We start from the raw sequence: 20,564 nt of genomic DNA, 5'->3' as shown, positions 1-20,564 counted from the left end.
TCAGACGATACAGACTCCAGCACAGATGACGGCAGTTTGCACCTGTTCAGACGATACAGACTCCAGCACAGATGACGGCAGTTTGCACCTGTTCAGACGATACAGACTCCAGCACAGATGACGGCAGTTTGCACCTGTTCAGACGATACAGACTCCAGCACAGATGACGGCAGTTTGCACCTGTTCAGGCGATACAGACTCCAGCACAGATGACGGCAGTTTGCACCTGTTCAGACGATACAGACTCCAGCACAGATGACGGCAGTTTGCACCTGTTCAGACGATACAGACTCCAGCACAGATGACGGCAGTTTGCACCTGTTCAGACGATACAGACTCCAGCACAGATGACGGCAGTTTGCACCTGTTCAGACGATACAGACTCCAGCACAGATGACGGCAGTTTGCACCTGTTCAGACGATACAGACTCCAGCACAGATGACGGCAGTTTGCACCTGTTCAGCGATACAGACTCCAGCACAGATGACGGCAGTTTGCACCTGTTCAGACGATACAGACTCCAGCACAGATGACGGCAGTTTGCACCTGTTCAGACGATACAGACTCCAGCACAGATGACGGCAGTTTGCACCTGTTCAGACGATACAGACTCCAGCACAGATGACGGCAGTTTGCACCTGTTCAGACGATACAGACTCCAGCACAGATGACGGCAGTTTGCACCTGTTCAGACGATACAGACTCCAGCACAGATGACGGCAGTTTGCACCTGTTCAGATACAGACTCCAGCACAGATGACAGTTTGCACCTGTTCAGACGATACAGACTCCAGCACAGATGACGGCAGTTTGCACCTGTTCAGACGATACAGACTCCAGCACAGATGACGGCAGTTTGCACCTGTTCAGGCGATACAGACTCCAGCACAGATGACGGCAGTTTGCACCTGTTCAGACGATACAGACTCCAGCACAGATGACGGCAGTTTGCACCTGTTCAGACGATACAGACTCCAGCACAGATGACGGCAGTTTGCACCTGTTCAGACGATACAGACTCCAGCACAGATGACGGCAGTTTGCACCTGTTCAGACGATACAGACTCCAGGACAGATGACGGCAGTTTGCACCTGTTCAGGCGATACAGACTCCAGCACAGATGACGGCAGTTTGCACCTGTTCAGACGATACAGACTCCAGCACAGATGACGGCAGTTTGCACCTGTTCAGACGATACAGACTCCAGCACAGATGACGGCAGTTTGCACCTGTTCAGGCGATACAGACTCCAGCACAGATGACGGCAGTTTGCACCTGTTCAGACGATACAGACTCCAGCACAGATGACGGCAGTTTGCACCTGTTCAGACGATACAGACTCCAGCACAGATGACGGCAGTTTGCACCTGTTCAGACGATACAGACTCCAGCACAGATGACGGCAGTTTGCACCTGTTCAGACGATACAGACTCCAGCACAGATGACGGCAGTTTGCACCTGTTCAGGCGATACAGACTCCAGCACAGATGACGGCAGTTTGCACCTGTTCAGACGATACAGACTCCAGCACAGATGACGGCAGTTTGCACCTGTTCAGACGATACAGACTCCAGCACAGATGACGGCAGTTTGCACCTGTTCAGACGATACAGACTCCAGCACAGATGACGGCAGTTTGCACCTGTTCAGGCGATACAGACTCCAGCACAGATGACGGCAGTTTGCACCTGTTCAGACGATACAGACTCCAGCACAGATGACGGCAGTTTGCACCTGTTCAGGCGATACAGACTCCAGCACAGATGACGGCAGTTTGCACCTGTTCAGACGATACAGACTCCAGCACAGATGACGGCAGTTTGCACCTGTTCAGACGATACAGACTCCAGCACAGATGACGGCAGTTTGCACCTGTTCAGACGATACAGACTCCAGCACAGATGACGGCAGTTTGCACCTGTTCAGACGATACAGACTCCAGCACAGATGACGGCAGTTTGCACCTGTTCAGACGATACAGACTCCAGCACAGATGACGGCAGTTTGCACCTTTTTAATTTATTTTAAAAACTGCCAATACACACATAGAAGAACCCAACCTATTTCTGGGTTTGAGGCAGTTGGACGGTGGAATATAGAGGCACTTTCTGGTTTCTGTGGTGAATACTGATGTTGTGAACGTCATCCTGATCATCTGTGTCTGCTGTCTGTGCTGCAGAAGGGGTCATGGCCATGCCTGAGCCGTTGACATAAATTGGACTAGCGTCTCGCTGATGGGGAAAGAAGACATAACATTACGGTTGAAAAATACAGTAACGCCACAGTCATTGGCATAGAAAGATGCCTGAGCAGAGTGCACACTTCCGTTTGTCAGCACACTTTCCGTTTGTCAGCACACTTTCCGTTTGTCAGCACACTTTCCGTTTGTCAGCACACTTTCCGTTTGTCAGCACACTTTCCGTTTGTCAGCACACTTCCGTTTGTCAGCACACTTTCCGTTTGTCAGCACACTTTCCGTTTGTCAGCACACTTTCCGTTTGTCAGCACACTTCCGTTTGTCAGCACACTTCCGTTTGTCAGCACACTTTCCGTTTGTCAGCACACTTTCCGTTTGTCAGCACACTTTCCGTTTGTCAGCACACTTTCCGTTTGTCAGCACACTTTCCGTTTGTCAGCACACTTTCCGTTTGTCAGCACACTTTCCGTTTGTCAGCACACTTTCCGTTTGTCAGCACACTTCCGTTTGTCAGCACACTTTCCGTTTGTCAGCACACTTTCCGTTTGTCAGCACACTTTCCGTTTGTCAGCACACTTTCCGTTTGTCAGCACACTTTCCGTTTGTCAGCACACTTTCCGTTTGTCAGCACACTTTCCGTTTGTCAGCACACTTTCCGTTTGTCAGCACACTTTCCGTTTGTCAGCACACTTTCCGTTTGTCAGCACACTTTCCGCAGCACACTTTCCAGCACACTTTGTCAGCACACTTTCCGTTTGTCAGCACACTTTCCGTTTGTCAGCACACTTTCCGTTTGTCAGCACACTTTCCGTTTGTCAGCACACTTCCCGTTTGTCAGCACACTTCCGTTTGTCAGCACACTTCCGTTTGTCAGCACACTTTCCGTTTGTCAGCACACTTCCGTTTGTCAGCACACTTCCATTTGTCAGCACACTTCCATTTGTCAGCACACTTCCATTTGTCAGCACACTTCCGTTTTTCAAAAGAAACAGTAGTTAGGTTGAAAATGCTTTATCCCTGAAAACCAGAAAAATCCACTTTGCCAAGCAGCTAAGGGTGATTCACACATACCGTTGTCAGTCAGCTGATTCCAACAGACTCACAAGTCCATTCTCTGCTGTGTCTCTTCTGTCAGAGGTGGATTTGGAGGCCTTCTCCCTGTTTTTGCGAATGATGGAAAGAATAAATAAATGAACAGATGATTGGATGAATTAATTCATAAATTAAAGTTTAATATTGAGATCAATGATTATAAAACAGAATATGAAAAGGGGTTAATTCCTCTCACTCACCTGAACCACATAAAGCCAGAGGATGAGAATCAGAACATACACTATGATTCCTACAGCTGCTTCCTTCAAAGACGATTGTTCCCCCACAGACAACACAGGAAAGTTGAGATTATTGTAGCCTTCTACTGTACAGGAGTTTCTGCCTGTATCCTCACTGCTGACTGGGACGAGGATCAAACGTACCACCACACCAACCATGTCATTCTTTTTAAGCATATTTAATTCTGAGTTTGGAGAAAAAAGTTTGTTTGTGAAAACAATTTCTAAACTGTATACTTTTAGTTTTTCCTGAACTCAGTTAAAAGAAGTTACCTGGCGCTGCTTGTGTTAGCACATACACAGATTAAATACACCTCTATAACTCTGATTAAAGTGTTTACATGTCCTAATCATTCTAAAGATTGTTCAGAAAACCAGGTGTTTTTAAAGGTGTATCCTTACTTCAGTTATGACCTCACACCAATTAAGATCAGCAGAGTAAGATGTTTACATGACTAATAACACACCCAGCCTACTGCCATAATCAGTTTAATAGGAAATGATTAGTGTGCATGTAAAGCCCAAGTTATTTGGTTACCAGTGGTGTGAAGTACTGAAGTACAAATACTTAAAGCACTACATAAGTCGTTTTCTTGTGTATCTGTACTTTACTATTCATATTTTTGACAACTTTTACTTCACTACATTGCTAAAGAATATAAATGTACTTTTTACTCCATACATTTTCCTGACACCCAAAAGTACTCATTACATTTTGAATGCTTAGCAGGACAGGGAAATTGTCCAATTCACATATTTATCAAGAGAACATGCCTGGTCATCCCTACTGCCTCCGATCTGGTGGACTGACTAAACACAAATGCTTTGTTTGTAAATGAGGTCTGAGTGTTGGATTGAGCCCCTGACTATCTGTAAATTAAAAAAATAAGAAAATGGTACTGTCTGCTTTGCCTAATATAAGGAATTTAAAATGAGTCTATACCTCGGATTTGGGTGCATCCCTCGAATATCTGTTGTTCCTTTAATGTTCACTCGTTCAAAACGACCCGCAAATCTAAGAGCATTGGCTGGTGGAGGCATGCGCTAGTTTCCACCATATTTCATATCAAACAGTGAAGAAGAGGAGAAGGAAGAGGGATAACTGGGCCCAAAATCTGTCTTCTGGCTTATTTGATCATATATACATTTCGTAACGAGTTGGTTGTTAGGAGTGTATTGGTAAAAGTAGGACGTGTGACATCCTGGCAACTTTGAGGGTTGCTATACAGAAGACAGTCCTATTTGGTAAAATACCAAGTATTATGCCAAGAACAGCTCAAATAAGCAAAGAGAAACGACAGTCCATCATGACTTTAAGACATGAAGGTCAGTCAGTCCGGAAAGTGCAATCACAAAAACCATTGAGTGCTATGATGAAACTGGCACTCTTGAGGACCGCCACATGAAAGAAAGACTCAGAGTTACCTCTGCTGCAGAGGATAATTTCATTAGAGGTACCAGATTCAGAAATCGGTAATTACAGTGCCTTGCGAAAGTATTCGGCCCCCTTGAACTGTGCGACCTTTTGCCACATTTCAGGCTTCAAACAAAGATATAAAACTGTATTTTTTTGTGAAGAATCAACAACAAGTGGGACACAATCATGAAGTGGAACAAATCAAAAACTGAAAAATTGGGCGTGCAAAATTATTCAGCCCCTTTACTTTCAGTGCAGCAAACTCTCTCCAGAAGTTCAGTGAGGATCTCTGAATGATCCAATGTTGACCTAAATGACTAATGATGATAAATACAATCCACCTGTGTGTAATCAAGTCTCCGTATAGATGCACCTGCACTGTGATAGTCTCAGAGGTCCGTTAAAAGCGCAGAGAGCATCATGAAGAACAAGGAACACACCAGGCAGGTCCGAGACACTGTTGTGAAGAAGTTTAAAGCCGGATTTGGATACAAAAAGATTTCCCAAGCTTTAAACATCCCAAGGCGCACTGTGCAAGCGATAATATTGAAATGGAAGGAGTATCAGACCACTGCAAATCTACCAAGACCTAGCCGTCCCTCTAAACTTTCAGCTCATACAAGGAGAAGACTGATCAGAGACGCAGCCAAGAGGCCCATGATCACTCTGGATGAACTGCAGAGATCTACAGCTGAGGTGGGAGACTCTGTCCCTAGGACAACAATCAGTCGTATATTGCACAAATCTGGCCTTTATGGAAGAGTGGCAAGAAGAAAGCCATTTCTTAAAGATATCCATAAAAAGTGTTGTTTAAAGTTTGCCACAAGCCACCTGGAAGACACACCAAACATGTGGAAAAAGGTGCTCTGGTCAGATGAAACCAAAATTGAACTTTTTGGCAACAATGCAAAATGTAATGTTTGGCGTAAAAGCAACACAGCTCATCACCCTGAACACACCATCCCCACTGTCAAACATGGTGGTGGCAGTTTGGTTTGGGCCTGCTTTTCTTCAGCAGGGACAGGGAAGATGGTTAAAATTGATGGGAAGATGGATGGAGCCAAATACAGGACCATTCTGGAAGAAAACCTGATGGAGTCTGCAAAAGACCTGAGACTGGGACGGAGATTTGACTTCCAACAAGACAATGATCCAAAACATAAAGCAAAATCTACAATGGAATGGTTCAAAAATAAACATATCCAGGTGTTAGAATGGCCAAGTCAAAGTCCAGACCTGAATCCAATTGAGAATCTGTGGAAAGAACTGAAAACGGCTGTTCACAAATGCTCTCCATCCAAACTCACTGAGCTCGAGCTGTTTTGCAAAGAGGAATGGGAAAAAATGTCAGTCTCTCGATGTGCAAAACTGATAGACATACCCCAAGCGACTTACAGCTGTAATCGCAGCAAAAGGTGGCGCTACAAAGTATTAACTTAAGGGGGCTGAATAATTTTGCACGCCCAATTTTTCAGTTTTTGATTTGTTAAAAAAGTTTGAAATATCCAATAAATGTCGTTCCACTTCATGATTGTGTCCCACTTGTAGTTGATTCTTCACAAAAAAATACAGTTTTATATCTTTATGTTTGAAGCCTGAAATGTGGCAAAAGGTCGCAAAGTTCAAGGGGGCCGAATACTTTCGCAAGGCACTGTAACTGCACCTCAAATTGCAGCCCAAATAAATGCTTCAGAGTTCAAGTAACAGACATCTCAAACATCAACTGTTCAGAGGAGACTGTGTGAATCAGACCTTCATGGTCGAATTGCAGGCAAGAAACCACCACTAAAGGACACTAATAAGAATTAGAGACTTGCTTGGGCCAAGAAACACGAGCAATGGACATTAGACCGGTGGAAATCTGTTCTTTGGTCTGATGAGTCCAGAGACACAGAATAAGGGAAAGGGGGATATCTAGTCAGTTGTCCAACAGAATGTATTCAACTGAAATGTGTCTTCTACATTTAACCCAACCCCTCTGAATAGGTGAACAGATGATCTCTGCATGTGTGGATCCCACCGTGAAGCAGGGAGGTGTTACGGTGTGGGGGTGATTTGCTGGTGACACTGGCTGTTATTTATTTAGAATTCAAGGTGCACACTTAACCAGCATGGCCACCACAGCATTCTGCAGCAATACGCCATCCCATCTGGTTTGCGCTTAGTGGGACTATCATTGTTTTTCAACAGGACAATGACCCAGAACACACCTCCAGGCTGTGTAAGGGCTATTTGACAAAGAATGAGAGTGATGGAGTGCTGCATCAGATGACCTGGCATCTACAATCACCAGATCTCAACCCAATTGAGATGGTTTGGGATGAGCTGGACTGCAGAGTGAAGGAAAAGCTGCCAAAAAGGGCTCAGCATATGTGGGAACTCTGTGGGAGCAAGATGTACATATAGGAAGAAACAATACTGTACCAAAAGAGAAAGATACACTTAAGAGTGCATTTGCCATTCTGGTAAAATGCATTGTCTATTGTATAGGACAGGAAGTCAAAGTAAGGCCATGAGAGCATAGGACAGCTGGACATACCAAGGTCAGAGGAACATACAAAGGAGAGGGTCAGCCAAATGACTAACTGATGGACTATAGACATAGGGCATATATTTTTAGGACATGAACAGAAGAGACAAAGTCTACTAGTCCTAATAAGGACAAGCCAAACATAAGGGGCACATAGGATAAGATGGGCATGTATTATTTTTGGGACATGAAGAGGTCCTGTCACCATTATAACTTGACTGAAAGCAGATATGGGCGTTATTGGGCGTGAACAAGCAGGATGCACAGATTGGGATATAATGGTGGCAGATGGACTGAGGGAAATAACTTCATTTGCATGTGGGATGGACTCATATGTTGTATGTGTATAAATCAGACCCAGTGCTCTGGAAAAGGGTGTGTTCCGCGGACCATCTAGGCTTCTGATATGTTTGTATTAAAAGCCTATATTGAATTCACAAGTTCTTGTAAGTGTTATATTTTGTAACGATCCTCCACGACATCTCCTTCAAGAATGTTGGAAAAGCATTCCAGGTCACTACCTCATGAAGTTGGTTGAGATTATACCAAGAGTGTGCAAAGCTTACTACATGATTCCATGTGTGTTATTTCATAGTTTTGATGTCTTCACTATTATCCTACAATGTAGAAAACAGTCAAATAAAGAAAAACCCTGTAATGATTAAATGTGGACAAACTTTTGACTGGTACTGTACAATAAGGAAAGTTGAAAGATATACCCATTAAAATCATTGAAAACAAATGCAACAACATCATTTGACCACACTAATAGTATTTTTGACCACACTTCCTTATGTCTCATAAGCGACAGTAAAACCTGATGAAGGGTTTTAAAAAGAAATGTTAACATCTTTAGGACCAACAAAAATTATACAAGAGGCCTATGCTCCTTGTAAAAAAATGAATTATTATAGATTTTAAAAGTCTATATGTGATAAGCAGACGTTGATCAGATAATGGATTTAATTATTAATCTATTGAATACATGAATACACACAGAGTATTGTTGAAACATTATTCTACATTATACAGTTCTTTAATGGATAACAGGAGTTGATGAAAAAAGATACAGCTCAGAACCACCCCACCACACACAGGACTCCTACTCCAAGACACTTGATACATATGGATCCAGAGCTGCATATTATGATACACAGGTTACCATGGTAAATCAGACTTAGTTAGAGAATGGGAAATGGATGACTCTTTACAAGATGTTTTCTATTGAAACTTTTAGGGATCTGGAACCGGTGCCAGAGAGGAGGGAGATGAAAGAAAACATGTTTGTGTTTTCTGGTGTTTTTTCAGTGACCCTGAATGAGCAAAGCTCTTTCCACATAGACAGGAATAAGGTTTCTCTCCTGTGTGTGAGAGCTGGTGTGTAGTCAGGGCGAAATCTTGAGCAAAACTCTTCCCACACTGATCACAGCTATAAGGCTTCTCTCCTGTGTGTATTCGTTGGTGTTTAGTCAGGGATCCTGATTGATTGAAGCTCTTCCCACACTGATCACAGCTATAAGGCTTCTCTCCTGTGTGTATACGTTGGTGTGCAGTCAGGGTGGAAGCTTGAGCAAAACCCTTCCCACACTGATCACAGCTATAAGGCTTCTCTCCTGTGTGTATTCGTTGGTGTATAGTCAGGTATCCTGATTGATTGAAGCTCTTCCCACACTGATCACAGCTATAAGGCTTCTCTCCTGTGTGTATGCGTTGGTGTATAGTCAGGACTCCTGATTGACTGAAGCTCTTCCCACACTGATCACAGCTATAAGGCTTCTCTCCTGTGTGTGTGCGCTGGTGTGCAGTCAGTTGTCCTGAGTTCCTGAAGCTCTTCCCACAATGATAACAGCTATAAGGCTTCTCTCCTGTGTGTATGCGTTGGTGTAGAGTCAGGTCTCCTGATTGATTGAAGCTCTTCCCACACTGATCACAGCTATAAGGCTTCTCTCCTGTGTGTATGCGTTGGTGTGTAACCAGGGATCCTGAATGATTGAAGCTCTTCCCACACTGATCACAGCTATGAGGTTTCTCTCCTGTGTGTATGCGTTGGTGTTTAGTCAGGTCTCCTAATTGATTGAAGCTCTTCCCACACTGATCACAGCTATAAGGCTTCTCTCCTGTGTGTTTGCACTGGTGTTCAGTCAGGTGTCCTGACTTCCTGAAGCTCTTCCCACACTGAATACAGATATAAGGCTTCTCTCCAGTGTGTATGCGTTGATGTGAAGTCAGATTTCCTGAATGATTGAAGCTCTTCCCACACTGATCACAGCTATAAGGCTTCTCTCCTGTGTGTATGTATTGATGTGTAATCAGGGATCCTGAATGATTGAAGCTCTTCCCACACTGATCACAGCTATAAGGCTTCTCTCCTGTGTGTATGCGTTTGTGTGTAGTCAGATTTCCGGACAGTGCAAAGCTCTTCCCACACTCTTCACAGCTGTAAGGCTTCTCTCCTGTGTGTATGCGTTTGTGACTAGTCAGGTGTCCTGAGTTCTTGAAGCTCTTCCCACACTGATCACAGCTATAAGGCTTCTCTCCTGTGTGTAAGCGTTGGTGTGTTGTCAGATCTCCTGATTGATTGAAGCTCTTTCCACACCGATCACAGCTATAAGGCTTCTCTCCTGTGTGTATGCGTTGGTGTATAGTCAGGTGTCCTGACTTCCGGAAGCTCTTCCCACACTGATCACAGCTGTAAGGCTTCTCTCCTGTGTGTATGTGTTTGTGTCTAGTCAGGTGTCCTGAGTTCCTGAAGCTCTTCCCACACTGATCACAGCTGTAAGGCTTCTCTCCTGTGTGTTTGCGTTGGTGTGTTGTCAGGGCCCTTAATTGACTGAAGCTCTTCCCACAATCAAAGCAGGGGTAAGGCCTCTCCCCTGTATGAATTCTCTGAGATTGTAAGGTTTTAGATGCAGCAAAACTCTTCCCACACTGAGAGCAGCGGTACATTTTCCTCCCAGTGTGAATCTGCTTGTAAATGTCCAATTCCCTCTGTTTAGCAGAACTCTTCCCACAGTCAAAGCAGCAGTGGTCAGGTTTCTTCCCTGTAAGTCTCTGATGGTGTTTCTTGAGGTGTTCTGGTCTGGAGAGACTCTTCTCTTTCTTGTCAGCATCATGACGTTGTCGAGGCTCCCCAGATGATAAGCCCCTCCCACTGAGAGAGCAACGGTTAGGGCTGTCCCCTGTGAAACAAAGACATTGAATAGCATGGACATCTGAAATCAGGCTACCTGATGGGACTTTGATAAATGCTGAAAATTGCCAATCAAAATAAATGCACTACCACAGTGACCTTTTTTAGAAGCATATTTGATTCCGATTTCGGACATATTAAGTTTGTATGTGAAAACTATTTCTAAGATGCATACTTTCAGTTTCCCTGAACTTACTGCACTCGAGCAAAAGGAGGAAGCTTGCGCTGCTTGTGCTAGAACATGTGCAGATTAAATATGCCTCTATGAATCTGAAGGCCTTTACGTGTCCTAATACATTTTAAAAATTGCTCAGAACACCAGGTGTTTTTAACAGCGTCACTTCGATTGTCAACTTAAGCCAATTAAGATAAGCAGAGTAAGGTGTTTAGGTGACTAATGCCATACTCGGCCTACTGCCATAACTAGTTTAATGTCAAATGATGAGTGTGGATGTGTTGGATTCATGCTTTTAATATACATATTCATGTTACCATACTAGAACTTGTTGATTACCTTGCATGTAGAAGGAATGTATATGTTGGGGGTCAATGGAGGGTGGATAGGAACTAAGTGTAAGGAAAGTTACTGAGTGAGACAAGGGGGAGTGCAGAAAGTTAACACTCTCAAAACATGTTATTTCCTAAGGAGGGAGGCAAAGGGCAACAGTCTGGTTTCAGTCACTGATAAATCGGACAGCTGTGGATTAGAGAGGAGCGAGGAATTTGGGGGTAGGCCGATGAAGTGGAGTGAGAAGAAACAGTCCTACTTGACACATACTTCCACGCCCACGACGGTTCTATAGCATCAGGCAAGGGCCATGACAACACCATTGAGAGGAACCAATTAAGTTCCTGCCGAGCAACAGAAATGTATTGGCTGTTTAGATGTGCTCCGCCTAGTAGGAGGATATTAATATATGTTCTTGTGTAATGATGTCTTTGCAGCTGTATGACCCAGTGGGTGAAGAATCTTGGATTGAGCCTTTCCAAGTTCTGAGTTTTTACTCTGTTTGTTCAGAACCTAACACATATAAACATACTCATTGTAAAGCACTAGTTATTTTGTCGCTTTGACAAAGTCCTTTCTGAAGGTTATTATGGATGTGATTAGTCATTAATTTACGTCTGTCCCTCATTTTAAAGGTCTACCCTGTTACATGAACTGAACTCTTGTTTTAATATGGTGAAACTATTCTTTAAAAAAAAAAAAGGTTTTCAAAAGAAACACTGAACATCTAATAGTCAAATCAGAGTAAAAGCAGGTGAGCTGGTTCTACTCTATCGATTTACTGCTGTTTTATGGTAGGAAACTGAGCATCTCAACCCTTCTATCCAGACACAGACATGATAGAGATGTTTTAACAATAACTTTTTATGTGAAGACTGCATTCAATTACTACTTCCTGTTGCACAATACTAGCTTTCATTCCCCCGTCACAAGCAGATTCATGGCTGGTTTAAAGGACTGTTTTACCAATGTAATCTGGTGGTTCTGTTGTTTTCAGTTGTCCCCTGTTACGGCCAACCCTGTTACTTTTTGTGGCACATTGGCACTTAGTGTAGTCATATTTTTATGCAATGTCTTGTTTTTTATGAAGTTGAACATGTGCTCTATTACAGAATGGTAAAATTAGGTGCATTTTTTACACATTTAAAAATGGGTGGAATGACCCAGATATTGTCATATATAATTTATCAATGAATGACTAAAGTGCATAAAGATGGCAGGATTCTGATATGACATCATTGTTTTAGCACTATCCACTGAGTTCTGAAACTACGGTGAGCGACATTGAACAATGTTCCAATAAATCTACAATCACCGCCATCTTGAAGCTAAAATTGGGATCATGTTAAATGTGCTAATGTCCATACCAACAAAACAGTAAAGGAGAGCAATGTAGAATACAGTGAACTCAGCAAAAGGAGTAACTCTGCTATCGTTTCAGAACTGTAGTCTAATCTACACACCATGGTTCTTACTTAATGAAATCACATCTCCATCTTCCTTCTCTTCTTCTTCTCCTCTCTGCCCCGGTGTTTTCCTGCAGTCAACCAGACCCAGCAGTAAAGCGGTCCTGGGAGACGTTTGACCTGGGGACTCCGGGAGGGTGGAGGGGAAGGGAATAGCTTTGTCCTGTTGGCCACAATAAATATTAAACAGTATCATTAAACCAAATATTTTATTAATTTAGTCCACACCTCTAATTTGGGTGCATCCCTAGAATATCACCTTTTTGCTTAAATGTTCAATCGTTCACAACTTCCTACTAATCTAATAGTATTGGGTTGGTGGAGGCATGGGCTAGTTTCCACCATATGTATTATACCAGTCATTACCTTTCAAAACTACTTTATTTTTTTTCACATGTATTTTTTTTTAACCTTTATTTAACTAGGCAAGTCAGTTAAGAACAAATTCTTATTTTCAATGACGTCCTTGGAAGAGTGGGTTAATTGCCTCTTCAGGGGCAGAACGACAGAGTTGTACCTTGTCAAGTCGGGGATTTGAACTTGCAACCTTCCGGTTGCTAGTCCAACACTAACCACTAGGCTACCCTGTCGCCCCAATATACAGATGGATCAAAAGACCCAAGGACAGGTCAGACTGGACCAGCCTTTGTTGAACAGGAAAGTGAGGTGGCTGTCAGGAGACGTATTACAGACCACCTGGCTGTGTACATGGCAGAGCTGATGACCGTACTGCAGTGGGCAGAAGAAGTCAAACCAGACAGTGTAGTTATATGTTCTGACTCATGTGCTGCATTGATGAGTCTACAATCATTTAGCTCACATAGCAGACAAGGAGCACTACATGAGGGAATTCAAATTCATGCCCAGGTGAGACAGATACAGTGGGGAGAACAAGGATTTGATACACTGCCGATTTTGCAGGTTTTCCTACTTAAAAAGCATGTAGAGGTCTGTAATTTGTATCATAGGTACACTTCAACTGTGAGAGACGGAATCTAAAACAAAAATCCAGAAAATCACATTGTATGATTTTTAAGTAATTCATTTGCATTTTATTGCATGACATAAATATTTGATACATCAGAAAAGCAGAACTTAATATTTGGTACAGAAACCTTTTTTTGCAATTACAGGGATCATACGTTTCCTGTAGTTCTTGACCAGGTTTGCACACACTGCAGCAGGGATTTTGGCCCAGTCCTCCATACAAACCTTCTCCAGATCCTTCAGGTTCCCTCCAAAGATTTTCTATTGGGTTCAGGTCTGGAGACTGGCTAGGCCACTCCAGGACCTTGAGATGCTTCTTACGGAGCCACTCCTTAGTTTCCCTGGCTGTGTGTTTCGGGTTGTTGTCATGCTGGAAGACCCAGCCACGACCCATCTTCAATGCTCTTACTGAGGGAAGGAGGTTGTTGGCCAAGATCTTGCGATACATGGCCCCATCCATCCTCCCCTCAATGCGGTGCAGTCGTCCTGTCCCCTTTGCAGAAAAGCATCCCCAAAGAATGATGTTTCCACCTCCATGCTTCACGGTTGGGATGGTGTTCTTGGAGTTGTACTCATCCTTCTTCTTCCTCCAAACACAGCAAGTGGAGTTTAGACCAAAAAGCTCTATTTTTGTCTCATCAGACCACATGACCTTCTCTCATTCCACCTCTGGATCATCCAGATGGTCATTGGCAAACTTCAGACAGGCCTGGACATGCGCTGGCTTGAGCAGGGGGACCTTGCGTGCACTGCAGGATTTTAATCCATGACGGCGTAGTGTGTTACTAATGGTTTTCTTTGAGACTGTGGTCCCAGCTCTCTTCAGGTCATTGATCAGGTCCTGCCGTGTAGTTCTGGGCTGATCCCTCACCTTCCTCATGATCATTGATGCCCCACGAGGTGAGATCTTGCATGGAGCCCCAGACCGAGGGTGATTGACCGTCATCTTGAACTTCTTCCATTCTCTAATAATTGCGCCAACAGTTGTTGCCTTCTCACCAAGCTGCTTGCCTATTGTCCTGTAGCCCATTCCAGCCTTGTGCAGGTCTACAATTGTATCCCTGATGTCCTTACACATCTCCCTGGTCTTGGCCATTGTGGAGAGGTTGGAGTCTGTTTGATTGAGTGTGTGGACAGGTGTCTTTTATACAGGTAATGAGTTCAAACAGGTGCAGTTAATACAGGTAATGAGTGGAGAACAGGAGGGCTTCTTAAAGAAAAACTAACAGGTCTGTGAGAGTTGGAATTCTTACTGGTTGGTAGGTGATCAAATACTTATGTCATGCAATAAAATGCAAATGAATTACTTAAAAATCATACAATGTGATTTTCTTGATTTTTGTTTTAGATTCCGTCTCTCACAGTTGAAGTGTACCTATGATACATATTACAGACCTCTACATGCTTTGTAAGAAGGAAAACATGCATAATTGGCAGTATATCAAATACTTGTTCTCCCCACTATAGGTGTCCATATAAGCTTTGCTTGGGTCCCGGCCCATGTGGGGGTGGAAGGGAATGAGGAAGTAGATGTGCTAGCTAAACAGGCCCTTAGGAGACAGGAAGTGGAGGTGCCAATGAGCAAGGCAGAGGCTAAGGGAATGATATGGGCAGTGGTGGTGCAGAGATGGCAGGAGCAGTGGAACAGTGACACTAAGGGCAGGCCTCTATTCATTGTTGACATTTGAGTCATTTAGCAGACACTGATCTAGAGCGACTTACAGGAAGGAGCAATTAGGGTTAAGTTGCTCAAAGGCACACAAACAGAATTTTTCACCTAGTCGGCTCAGGTTACTGGCCCAACGCTCTAAACCACTAGGCGACCTGCCACCCCTATTCCAGGTACAGAGTAAAGTAGGGGAGGATGGTAGGAATTGACAGAAGAGAGGAGGCTTTCCTTACAAGGCTAAGAGTAGGACACAGCCAGCTGAATAAGTGATTAAATGTGATAGGAAATCATTCAACAGGAAGATGTGATTACTGCCAGGAAACAGAGACAGTGGAGAATGTACTGATACAGTGTGGGCAGTATGATAGGGAAACAGAGACAGTGGAGAATGTACTGATACAGTGTGGGCAGTATGATGGAAACAGAGACAGTGGAGAATGTACTGAAGTGTGGGCAGTAGACAGTGGAGAATGTACTGATACAGTGTGGGCAGTATGATAGGGAAACAGAGACAGTGGAGAATGTACTGATACAGTGTGGGCAGTATGATAGGGAAACAGAGACAGTGGAGAATGTACTGATACAGTGTGGGCAGTATGATAGGGAAACAGAGACAGTGTACTGAGTGTGGGCAGTATGATGGAGAATGTACTGATACAGTGTGGGCAGTATGATAGGGAAACAGAGACAGTGGAGAATGTACTGATACAGTGTGGGCAGTATGATAGGGAAACAGAGACAGTGGAGAATGTACTGATACAGTGTGGGCAGTATGATAGGGAAACAGAGACAGTGGAGAATGTACTGATACAGTGTGGGCAGTATGATAGGGGAGAAGTGGAGAATGTAGAGACAGTGGAGAATGTACTGATACAGTGTGGGCAGTATGATAGGGAAACAGAGACAGTGGAGAATGAATACAGTGTATGATAGGGAAACAGAGACAGTGGAGAATGTACTGACAGTGTGGGCAGTATGATAGGGAAACAGAGACAGTGGAGAATGTACTGATACAGTGTGGGCAGTATGATAGGGAAACAGTATGATAGGGAAACAGAGACAGTGGAGAATGTACTGATACAGTGTGGGCAGTATGATAGGGAAACAGAGACAGTGGAGAATGTACTGATACAGTGTGGGCAGTATGATAGGGAAACAGAGACAGTGGAGAATGTACTGATACAGTGTGGGCAGTATGATAGGGAAACAGAGACAGTGGAGAATGTACTGATACAGTGTGGGCAGTATGATAGGGAAACAGAGACAGTGGAGAATGTACTGATACAGTGTGGGCAGTATGATAGGGAAACAGAGACAGTGGAGAATGTACTGATACAGTGTGGGCAGTATGATAGGGAAACAGAGACAGTGGAGAATGTACTGATACAGTGTGGGCAGTATGATAGGGAAACAGAGACAGTGGAGAATGTACTGAAAGTGTGGGCAGTATGAGAAACAGAGACAGTGGAGAATGTACTGATACAGTGTGGGCAGTATGATAGGGAAACAGAGACAGTGGAGAATGTACTGATAGAATGTGATACAGTGTGGGCAGTATGATAGGGAAACAGAGACAGTGGAGAATGTACTGATACAGTGATACAGTGTGGTGCAGTATGATAGGGAAACAGAGACAGTGGAGAATGTACTGATACAGTGTGGGCAGTATGATAGGGAAACAGAGACAGTGGAGAATGTACTGATACAGTGTGGGCAGTATGATAGGGAAACAGAGACAGTGGAGAATGTACTGATACAGTGTGGGCAGTATGATAGGGAAACAGAGACAGTGGAGAATGTACTGATACAGTGTGGGCAGTATGATAGGGAAACAGAGACAGTGGAGAATGTACTGATACAGTGTGGGCAGTATGATAGGGAAACAGTGGAGAATGTACTGATACAGTGTGGGCAGTATGATAGAGAAACAGAGACTGAGTGGAGAATGTACTGATACAGTGTGGGCAGTATGATAGGGAAACAGAGACAGTGGAGAATGTACTGATACAGTGTGGGCAGTATGATAGGGAAACAGAGACAGTGGAGAATGTACTGATACAGTGTGGGCAGTATGATACAGGGAAACAGAGACAGTGGAGAATGTACTGATACAGTGTGGGCAGTATAATAGGGAAACAGTGTGGGATGATAGTGGAGAATGGAGAATGTACTGATACAGTGTGGGCAGTATGATAGAATGAAACAGAGACAGTGGAGAATGTACTGATACAGTGTGGGCAGTATGATAGGGAAACAGAGACAGTGGAGAATGTACTGATACAGTGTGGGCAGTATGATAGGGAAACAGAGACAGTGGAGAATGTACTGATACAGTGTGGGCAGTATGATAGAGAAACAGAGACAGTGGAGAATGTACTGATACAGTGTGGGCAGTATGATGGGGAAACAGAGACAGTGGAGAATGTACTGATACAGTGTGGGCAGTATGATAGGGAAACAGAGACAGTGGAGAATGTACTGATACAGTGTGGCCAGTATGATGGGGAAACAGAGAGACTGATCTAGTATGAGGGAGAAAGGGGTACAGGAATTGAGTTTGATATGGATAATCTGACTTTCAAATCAGTGATGAACAAGTGCACACTTTGGGAGGAAGGATAAATAATTAAGTAATAAACACAGATTCCTACACATGATACATTAGTAGGTTACTTTTCTGAAGGAAAAAAAAACGAGTTTTATCCTCATGTTTTGTTGTCCAGTTATTTAAGCCAAACACAGAAATGTGGAGGATCAAAGATGATGAAAACTAGGCCTAGACATTTATACAACACAGCGGGCATATACTGTTAAAAGGAAACCAGACTTACCGGATCCATTGAGGAAGCTATTGCTCCTTTATCAGACAACGTGTTATATAAATGATATCCTGAATTGCAAAAAAACAAAAAAAACAAAAGTCAACAGTAGTATAGTTACTTTGTTTAAGTGTTCACAAGAGGTCTGCCGGAAGGCGTGATTTCCTTCAGTAGTAAGGGGCAATATCATGTATATTCATACCTCTCTACATAAAACCCATTGGGTGACTGGTTGAGTTACCTTAAGTGCTTGACGTTACTGAGGCCTAAACATAAAACATGGCGGACAATTTATCTTACGTCGGATCTGAAACCTAACAGTAAACATCAACTTCAATGACAATTAACATAAAGTTAAAACACTTATATTACATTCCTGCGCCACAATAACATTGTCGCCGAGGATGGCTAACTAACGTTAGTGTTTGATTCAGATCATCCGTTTGGTCATCAAACAGCCTAGCTAGGTAGCGAAATGCTAACTAGACTCGGGAGTTCGTGTGGGACATGTGCTTCAGGAGCCTGTGGGGATGATATTATTCCACCATGGACAACAACAACTGGCTACTAGTTCGTTTTCTGACAAATGTTCAACTCAGAGCCAGTTTATCCACTGACCATCGCATTTGAAAGAACAACAGGCTAGTTAGTATTCTGGCTCACACTGGCCATGCAGTAGCAAAATACACAGCTATCTCGATTTAAGAGTTCCTAGTAGAGATATTTAAAGAAATGAGAATATAGGAACCCCGTTAATGAATGCAGGAACGTATATCGCCTCACCCAGCAGACGGTCGACCAATCTTGTTCACGGTGTCATGCTGGGTCACAAGGTTTGCTAAACGAATCGTCGTCACTCAATCCCTTCTCATAGTCAGGGAATGAGTCGAGAAACCTGCATATTTTCCTCCACCGTAGATAATGTCAGGATTCCAAATCTATACGATATTACAGAGAACAAGTAAATTATCTCACATGCCGTAAAAGATTTGCAATGACCAGATTCGATGTATTCTTCTTCAGTGGGCTTTAATGGTGGGTGGCATCCAATATCTTGCATTACCGCCCCCAACTGGACGTTAGTATAAATCCATTATAATTCAGGGACAGGCAGAAATGTACGCAATTACTGTATTTCTCGGTGGAAAATGAACGAGTGTCATGCTTTTTCAATTTCAGTCTGGGGAGGGATTAGTATTTTATTTATTTAGTCCAGGGGAGAGTCATGTAATGACAGTATTTGTCACCATTTTGGAACTTACGTACTGAATTACCATTCAACTTCGGGGTACAACCCTGCTCTCTCTCTCTCTCTCTGAATTCAATTTAAGAGTCTTTAATGGCATGGGAATTATATGATTACATTGCCAAAGTAAGTGAAATAGATCATAAATAAAAGTGAAATAAACAATTAAAAAATTGACAGTAAACAACTCACATAAGTTTCAAAAGAATAAAGACATTTCAAATGTCATATTAAAATCAAATTGTATTGGTCACATACACATGTTTAGTAGATGTTATTGCAGGTGTCGAAAAATGCTTGTTATTCTAGCTCTGACAGTGCAGTAATATCTAACAAGTAATATCTAACAATTTCACAACATATACCCAATACACACAAATATAAGTAAAGAATGGAATTAAGAATATATACATATATTGACGAGTGATGTCAGAGCAGATTGGACTAAGATACAATAGAAAAGTATAGAATACTGTATATACATATGAGATGAGTAATGCAAAATATGTAAACATTATCAAAGTGACTAATGATCCATTTCTTAAAGTGGCCAGTAATTTCTAGGCTATGTCTATAGGCAGGAGCCTCTAATGTGCTAATGATGGCTGTTTAACATTCTGATGGCCTTGAGATAGAAGCTGTTTTTCAGTCTCTCGGTCCTAGCTTTGATGCACCTGTGCTGACTTTTTCAGTTTGTTAGTGATGTGTACACCAAGTAACTTGAAGGTTTCCACCTTCTCCACTACGGTCCCATCGATGTGGATAGGGGGGTGCACCCTCTACTATTTCCTGAAGTCGACAATCATCTCCTTTGTTTTGTTGACATTGAGTGAGAGGTTATTTTCCTGGCCCCACTCTCCCAGAGCCCTCACCTCCTCCCTGTAAGCTGTCTCGTCATTGTTGGTAATCAAGCCTACTGCTGTTGTGTTGTCTGCAAACTTGATGATTGAGTTGGAGGCGTGCTTGACCACGCAGTCATGGGTGAACATGGAGTACAGTACTTACTGTAGGTAGGCCTTGAAATACATCCACAGGTACACCTCCAATTGACTCAAATGATGTCAATTAGCCTATCAGAAGCTTCTAAAGCCATGACTTCATTTTCTAGAATTTTCCAAGCTGTGTATATAACTTAGTGTATATAAACTTCTGACCCACTGGAATTGTGATACAGTGAATTATAAGTGAAATAGTCTGTCTG

At 43.1% G+C, this 20,564-nt stretch overlaps 1 protein-coding gene and 1 long non-coding RNA gene across 5 annotated transcripts in view; one reads left to right on the top strand and one right to left on the bottom strand.

Moving 5' to 3' along the window:
- The window catches only part of LOC118374234 (uncharacterized), a 34,151-nt gene that overhangs the window by 7,342 nt on the left and 6,245 nt on the right, over positions 1-20,564 (top strand). The gene's annotated exons all lie outside the window — the stretch shown is intronic.
- On the bottom strand, positions 8,428-19,174 carry LOC127927224 (zinc finger protein 883-like). Of its 4 annotated transcripts, none has more exons than XM_052513238.1 (4): positions 19,093-19,174; positions 18,130-18,188; positions 12,640-12,805; positions 8,428-10,657 (listed from the first exon to the last, which is right to left on the bottom strand). In XM_052513238.1, exons 2-4 carry the CDS (start codon positions 18,136-18,138, stop codon positions 8,712-8,714), a joined length of 2,121 nt encoding a protein of 706 aa, XP_052369198.1. In that variant the 5' UTR covers positions 18,139-18,188; positions 19,093-19,174; the 3' UTR covers positions 8,428-8,711. The 4 variants fall into 4 exon arrangements, with proteins under 4 accessions (XP_052369198.1, XP_052369197.1, XP_052369200.1 ...); XM_052513237.1 differs by having other exon boundaries at positions 18,901-19,161; XM_052513240.1 differs by having other exon boundaries at positions 12,652-12,805; positions 18,901-19,160.

The sequence above is a fragment of the Oncorhynchus keta genome, unplaced genomic scaffold (genome assembly GCF_023373465.1).
Source record: "Oncorhynchus keta strain PuntledgeMale-10-30-2019 unplaced genomic scaffold, Oket_V2 Un_contig_992_pilon_pilon, whole genome shotgun sequence".
Classification (NCBI taxonomy): Eukaryota; Metazoa; Chordata; class Actinopteri; order Salmoniformes; family Salmonidae; genus Oncorhynchus; species Oncorhynchus keta.
The sequence above is the reverse complement of the archived record's forward strand: the minus strand, read 5'-3'. Positions and strand labels throughout refer to the sequence as shown.